Source organism: Astatotilapia calliptera, chromosome 11 (genome assembly GCF_900246225.1).
Source record: "Astatotilapia calliptera chromosome 11, fAstCal1.2, whole genome shotgun sequence".
NCBI classification, from domain to species: domain Eukaryota; kingdom Metazoa; phylum Chordata; class Actinopteri; order Cichliformes; family Cichlidae; genus Astatotilapia; species Astatotilapia calliptera.
In genome coordinates, this window is record NC_039312.1 from 31998713 (window position 1) to 32006820 (window position 8108).

Below are 8108 nucleotides of genomic sequence, written 5' to 3' on the forward strand. Positions count from 1 at the left end.
CCTGAAGGTAAGCGCATCATGGACTAAAGTAAAACAGTATGTTGGATGTGCCACGCAATGCTCAATTACATGGGTGGGAACTAGTGTGTTAGCGCAGTTAGCTCGTTAACGTGTTGGCCGTCTAGCCCCACGATCAGGGGTAGCTCGTTAAAGGAGATTGCCGTGTTGTGGCGTTAACGTCATTTCAACGAGATTAACGCTGACAGCACTAGTGGGAACACAACGAATATGACTGCACATTTACGCAGACATCATCCTAGTGCAAAGACAAGTGGAAGCAGACAAAAACAACAAGCATGCATGCTACAAACTTTACCCGAGTCATTTAGACAGCCGTTAGCACATGATTCTCCTTATGGGGACCTGATATGTTTAATATTGTGGCGAGCTCAGACAAGGAGGAGACGGAGGTGTTGTTTCGTCTTGCTTCCCGTGAGCTAGCCAGGGAGCACAGCCGTTTATCAACATCTGCAGAAGAACACTGCCGCTAGCTAACTGCTCAGCGCGGCAACCGCACAGCAACAACAACAACACACAGAGCGCCCTCTGACCCCGGAAGGACACACCGTCGCAGCGAGAGGGCGTCACCCGTCACTATGGCAACATAAACAAAACATAACTGTACAAACAGAACCCCGAACAGCCCTGACCCGCTACATAGCCCCACCTAAGGGGTCAGTCGTCCCCGACGACCCCATTACCCCACACAAAGTCCTCCAAATGTCCAGGTGCCTTCTTTTGGCGCACCGACCGGTCACGACCGGCGGGGGAAAAGTCACTCGGGTCAGAACATGGGGTGCCACCATCATCCCACTTCTGACACCAATGTGGCGAGCTCAGACAACGAGGAGACGGAGGTGTCGTTTGGTCTTGCTTCCCGTGAGCTAGCCAGGGAGCACAGCCGTTTATTGACATCTGCAGAAGAACACTGCCGCTAGCTAACTGCTCAGCGCGGCAACCGCACAGCAACAACAACACACAAGGCGCCCTCTGACCCCGGAAGGACACACCGTCGCAGCGAGAGGGCGTCACCCGTCACTATGGCAACATAAACAAAGCATAACTGTACAAACAGAACTCCGAACAGCCCTGACCCGCTACAATATGCTGCTGAGAATATAGCCCAGAAGAAGCATATAGTATAGCTTTTATTTTGGAAAGAGACATTTCTCTGTAATAAACTCTCTTTTCCAAAGATGAGTGATTCCTCAATCAGATACAGGGCTTGCAAAATCGCTAGCCCTTCCTTCTTTTTTTTCATTCATATATATATATATATATATGAATGAAAAAAAAGAAGGAAATCGAGTCGTGCTGGCAGAAAATGGTTAATCCTGTGAATTCACAAGTTAATATATGGATTTTGCCACTGTCAGTGCTGCTGTTTATTTCTGATACATGATAGCTGCATATTAAAGGTGTGAAAGCTACAAAGTGCGTTCAGGTCTGACGCACTCCTTTAGCCCAATGACAAAGGTGTCAAAACACTTCATCTAGTTTTTCACAAGATTAAAGTGAAATAAATGTTATTGACTGAATGTTCTCTGCAACAAATAATAGACTAATTGATTTTTCTAATCTGTGCTCTTGTGGCTGCGACTTCAGCAGCATAGAACAGACGTGGCAGCAGATTGGGAATTTTCTGCATCACCAACCGAATGCATGCAAATTCCGGACAGTTTGTGCTGCTCAGATTTTACTGCATGGCTTTATTTAGCAGTGTTACTAACGGCAGCCCATCAAGCTCCCTGTAAAATAAAATAAAAACATATTGCACAAAACTATGAGCAGAACCCGCTCTTGACCATGTCACATGCTTAACATAGGTCACCATGGCGACCTAGCCAGGCAAATAAATAAAGCTGTTATCGTGAAATCTCTGGCTTTGGGCTCAGCACACCTTACTACCCCATTAATCTCCAACTAACCCCTCGGGGTATGTTGATCCTGCTTTGTTAGAAAGGCCATCGGTATCAACACAACAGGCAAAGTGACTCCCAGCTAATGGGCTCCTGGAAGACCGACTCATCAACCCACGAGCAGCACTTTGTAGATCCTTTGTCTTTCTCTCCTTTTCTAACCTCTTCCAGGTGCTGCAGCTTCTTGTTGTCGTACTTTGTTTTTGTGGGAAAGAACAGAAAACAAACCAACACTCAGAATTTCTTTGTTTGTCAGCACAAAATCCTGCGCATCTCTACTAAAGTGTTTTTTGATTAAGCATGCTCAGTCCACTCGACGGTTCCTGTTTCAGTAAAATGTCAGCTCTCATAACAGGATCACCCCTTATCCAGCTTTTATTAAAAACCTGTGACAGTGTGCGATGCCATTTAATTTGAAAACTTGATATTTTATTGACAAAAATGGCACGGCTGAAGGCTTTTCTGAGCCAGCGTGCTGGAGGTGGAAGGCAGGCTCGCGTTGAACGCTGTTTAGACTTGATTGTAAATGTCAGTTTTAACTTATTTGGAGTGCCCCAGACTGTGGTCTTCAGCATCACAGCAGTTCATATTAGAGGCAGGCAAGCTGACAAACCGCAGAGTAAGAGAAATGCACTGAAAAGAAAACTTTCAAGTACTTTCTTGAGGTCATTGTTTAACTTTCTGGCATTTTGTAGAAAACTCGATCTCTCTCGCACTCCCAGCGAGTTGAGACAACTGCTAAAGGATTTTTGAGTGTCATATGACACATGATTAGCAGCATGCAATAATGAGCCCTATGGAATCAAAGTGGGGAAGATAAAGGACAGCCGAACTTTTCATCTTACAAAAGAGGCACCAGAAAAGCGCATTCATCACACCCACTGTTTGCTGAGACGAAGCATGGGGGTTACCAGTGTGGGGGAAATGACTTTTTCTGAAACCCATCATTGACTGAGTTAACGGAGAGGAGCTTCTCTGATGAGCACAGGGTAAAGAATGCATCCCACAGGGCTTCGGTGCCTGAATCAGTGATTGATAATCCATGACAAGTGCTGCCATACTGGTGCCATGAGAATACTGATACAGAAGATTAAGCCAGATAACTTTGGTGACCTTTAAACCCTTTTTTTAGGCTTTTCTTGGAGGTCAGACACTGTTTGTGTCCCTGTCACATCATGAGTTTTATATTCTGTCTTTAATTCCATTTTTTAGTCATTTTCCTTCTCTGTTAAAACTGTGAGAGTATATTATTAAAGCAGTTATCTCATTTTTGGACATAATCTCGATTATACGAAACACTGCCACTGAATTATTCTCATTATTAGGTCTGCAGAACTGGTTAGTAAGTTGAATAGGTTGAGTTGATGATAACACGGCTCAACAATATTGGACACACTCTCATCTCAGCTGTGGCAAATGCCAAAACTGTTTCAATTAGCAGCTGATTTCTGACACCTGTTTGATGCCCCATTGAAGTCTCTTGCCTCATCTCACAGCCTGTCAGTTTTCTGCTTATATGCATTTTATTTACTACAGTTAAGTTTATCCCAGTTTAGAGTTTGAGTATGTTGCAGACACCACAGCACATCATCTGCCTCTGTCTCACCCACTCTGCTTGTTCTCCATCGCTGTAGCTCCATGACCCTTCCTTGCTCCATAATTAATGTCCTTTGCCCAACATACTTGCTCTCCCTGCTCAGTATCTGCTCAGACCATCTCAGCTTTGCCTCTCTAACTTTAAATCCAAACCGCTCGACCTGAGCTGCCCCTCTGATACTCTCATTTCTGAAAATCCTGTCTCTCCTTGTCGTTCAAACTAGAATCTTAGCATCTTCAACTCCAGCTACTTCAGCTCTGCCTCCTGGCAGCAGAGCAGCGGATTTTACAAAGGAAGATAAAACTGGAATATTAGAAAAATATAAGGAGCTTAAACACAGGATACAGACTGGAAGTAGCACAGCGGCTGTAGAGAGAACAGCGGTGTGAGCGTGTGAGAGGAAAAGCACTGCACATTTAGTTTATTTAGCCTATTGCTGTATGAATGTGTGAGACCTTTAAACAGTTTGGTCAGTGATACTGGAAGAGCTCTATTAGCTTAATAACGTTTACCCCATTCTAAGCCACAAAAGAAATCCAGCATAAATGCAGAATGTGGAAGTTATCAATATCACAACTCTATCATTAAACTTTGGGAGAATCTGATGAATTAATATTGAATATTTCATTATATAGGGGGCGATCGTGGCTCAAGAGTTGGGAGTTTGCCTTGTAATCGGAAGGTTGCCGGTTCGAGCCCCGGCTCGGACAGTCTCAGTCGTTGTGTCCTTGGGCAAGACACTTCACCCGTTGCCTACTGGTGGTGGTCAGAGGGCCCGGTGGCGCCAGTGTCCGGCAGCCTTGCCTCTGTCAGTGCGCCCCAGGGTGGCTGTGGCTACAATGTAGCTTGCCATCACCAGTGTGTGAATGGGTGGATGACTGGATATGTAAAGCGCTTTGGGGTCCTTAGGGACTAGTAAAGCGCTATATAAATACAGGCCATTTACCATTTACCATATAATTAGACTTTAGTCAATGTGCAAATTCAGGAGGTGCAAATAGATGTCCAGCTTTAGGATCACGTTCATGCTTATCCAACAAAAAATAGTTCCCAGCCAACAGAGGAAAAAATATCAAGGAATAAATTTTTACTTTTTTTCATCTGGGAAAAAAAACGTCCACTATCCATGCAGAGCTCTGAGAATTGATGCTATTTTCTGGAGAACTGATAGTCAATAGGTCATGATTTCATATCTATTGATCACTAATCTGGAATGTGACTTGGGGCTGGAACCCCCTTCTATTACAGGAAATCTCACGTTAACCCTGAAGTTACCTGGAGAAGATAAAATCCTGTTTCATAATAAAGGCCTCTGGTCTCACAACCAACCTGTAAACAAAAACAGAAACTTAAGCAGGAAAAAGTAAATTTAATATGTTCAGTGAGCAAATACAAAGAGTTTCTGATGTGGTATGCAGGACCTATTTTAATTATCCAGCAGTTGAATAAAATGTTTGAACGTTGTAAAATGTGGGTCCAAGCAGACCGAGCAGGATTGGTAGTTTGTCTAATTTACAAACAGCAAAACTTGTCTTGATTTTAGCAGTTTAATTTAGATTTATGCTCCTGTCCTGGAAACTATTTGCTCTAACTTTAGATCACATTCAATAACCAAAAGCCATCTTGTTTTTTTAAAATGAAAGAATATTACATTCTTGTATCGCTGTGAAAACGTAACATACTAGGAATTGTATCCTGCCTGGTTTAGAGTATACGTTTACTTTGTGTGACAGCTTTGCAGAGATGTCTTGATTGTACCGTTCCCTTGCTCTCTCTATCCTGTGCACATATAAGGCTGTATTAACTGTTTTTTCCCCTGTCTCCACCAGATAAAATTGATTTTGGGGAAGGAGCGCCAGTGTCACCCTCTGACCACACAGATCATACCCGCTCACCTGGCGGCAGTGGCAGCAGCTGCCGCAGCCATCGGCAACTCTTTCACGCACCGCACGAACAGCGCCACTAATCACACCCCGACCCCTGCGCTCTTTCAGACACAAACCCTGCCTGCTGCACTGCTCCGCCCAGCCCCCGGGCCTGTCAGGACCTCCCATCCGCAAGTCCTATTTGCCCCTTATTGACCCGTTCGACCCAGCTGGAGCTACTCTGCCTCTGCTCAAGGAACTGACCATACGGGTCACCCAGACCAGACCAGGAGTGCTTTCGGCAAACGTACTCCTTCTATGCATCCAGAATACTGAACATCATCGTGTCATTATCGGACCTGTACTGTTTCTCACCTCTCCTCATGTGGATTAACCTCCATTCAGAGCATCGGGTGCTTTCTCATGCTGGATTTATTTCTCTAATCTCACTGGACTTTACATGCTTTCTGTGCCATCCTGCTGCCCATGGCTCATGCCTAGACCCCGGACTTGAACCTACATTGTACCGCAATAATATATAAGACTAACCCCGTGAACTATGCAGTGTCATTATTTCATGAAGCGAGGCGCCTTTTGAGCTAAAATATGGTGGGGATATGCTTTCTGTAAAGATGCAGCGTGGCACTTAGATCACTGCTTTGGTGGATGATTACTGTCACTCATAATTTAAAAGGTTGTTACAAATTGTAGGAGTGAGCAAAGCCCTCCTCTGTTCCTGTATGCACTTTAAGCCCCTCCTCCGTTGATGTCTACATTAGATGGTTAGACTATGTTAGATGGTTAGTATATGTTGTACTGTGTTTTTTGTATCCGTTCTTGCATAAGTGTGTGTGTGTGTGTGTGTGTGTGTGTGTGTGTGTGTGTGTGTGTGTGTGTGTGTGCGCGCGCGCGCACGCACGCACGTGTGTGTGTGTGTGTGAGAGAGAGAGAGAGAGAGAGAGAGAGAAAGCTTTCCATCCACCATAAGCCATCCCAGTCGATATCCAGCACACATTGTCACTGACCATGTCTCGGGCCAGAGGGACCACAAAGGCTTGTCTGTGTTAACTGTCAATGTGTAAAAGGTGAACAGTTTAAAATAAAAGAGCCCTAATTTGTTAATGCTGGTGGCCATGACCAATTCATTGGATAAAATCACAGTTACTATTCATATGAGTATTCATATGAGCTTACAACATTGAGTTACATCAGCAAGTTCTGAATAATTCTTAACAATATTTGATCAACCAGTGTACAGCTGTGTAATTTCAATAATATTCATCCAGTTTTCAAACATTTCTAAAGAACACCACTAAAGTGAAAAGAAGATTATTTCCATGTGCAATAATTTATATGTGCTGCTATGGCTCTGTTCTGAGACCTTCCAGGCCTTCCACACGCATACGAGCATAATGGGATTCTCACATGGAAAGTGTCACGAGCATTTAATTCATTTTTAATAAAAAGCAGGCGGGTGAGATGGGTGGTGCTAGAGCCAGCGGGCGTGGTCCTGAAAGAGACTTGCTGTGTCGAGAACACGCCCACCCACGTTGAAGATCAAGAATATTGGATATTTGAGTTGGAGATCATGCTAAACTTCAAGGTGACAAAATGGGGAAAATGTAATTCTGGCTCTGGCAGAACAGCCACTGCCGTATAGTGCACATATTAAAATTTACAGGGACATAAAGAGGTTATTTATGATGGTGTTGGAGAAACCTGAAAAACAGCGAACAGTTTTCAAGGAACAAAGTAGGAAATGCAACTATTTCATGTTGTCAAACTCAACAGCGATGCTAAGTTGGTTCCATCTTGCAGCTGACTGATGCTTGCGAGATAAATGGTGTCAAGCAGTCTGGCTGCAGTGGAATTCTATGTGAAAAGTGTGCGAGGCTTGGAGAGCATAGAAGATCCAAACACATCATGAAGAAGATGAGCAGGATTGCAAAGTGACTTTCAGATGCCGCAGCAACTGTAGGCCTGGTAAAACAGCTTAAATAGTATGCTTTGAATTAAATTTACCAACAAAAAATATTCTACCTGAGCCTTGAGCTGATGTGGGTTGGAAATAAATGTCATCACCTATCTGTTGGGATTTTGGGCTAAGCTTCACTTTGTGGCTTTTTTAAACTAATTCTACGCTTTATTTTAATCTATTCTGAGCAAAAGTCAAGTTCAGAACACACGATCTAGAGACAGCAAAAATGAGTAAATGGAAATCCCAAATCACTGTACCTAAAAAACAAACACCACATATATACTCTGGTGCAATGAAGGATATTCACTCTATTATTGTTTAGTTTTTGCAAGGTTTGGATACACAGAGCGACAGTAGTGCACATGCATACACAGTCAGAATACAAAAATCAAACTGAAAACATAGAATTGAAATTCATCGCAGAGCACCATCCCCACAAAAAACAAATATGTTTCTGAAGAATGTTTGCTCAACTTATTTGTAGCATAGAGTGTTACTGCAGACACATATCTATAATCCTGAGGGTAAATATGCTACCGGCACATTTGCATTCTGCTGAAATATCAGAAATATAATGTTGCTTTTTTCCAGGGTTAGCGAGCACAGTTGATTTATTTTTAAGTGACATGAAACTTATTAATTCAGTGCAAAAATTTGCCCAAACAGGCTGCTATGGTGTGACTGACAGATGATTAATTGGACTAGTAATACAGCAAAGCTCATGATCTTGATAATTAGCTGAATGTAGT

The 8108-nt window shown here is 43.3% G+C and overlaps 1 protein-coding gene across 1 annotated transcript in view; it reads left to right on the forward strand.

Moving 5' to 3' along the window:
• znf385d (zinc finger protein 385D) overlaps nucleotides 1-6270 on the forward strand; it is a 97376-nt gene extending 91106 nt beyond the window's left edge. Inside the window, exon 8 of the mRNA XM_026186023.1 lies at nucleotides 5346-6270. Coding sequence (XP_026041808.1) covers nucleotides 5346-5597 — 252 coding nt within the window. The 3' untranslated portion in view covers nucleotides 5598-6270. The remainder of the gene's footprint in view (nucleotides 1-5345) is intronic.
• Nucleotides 6271-8108: the final 1838 nt, after the last annotated feature.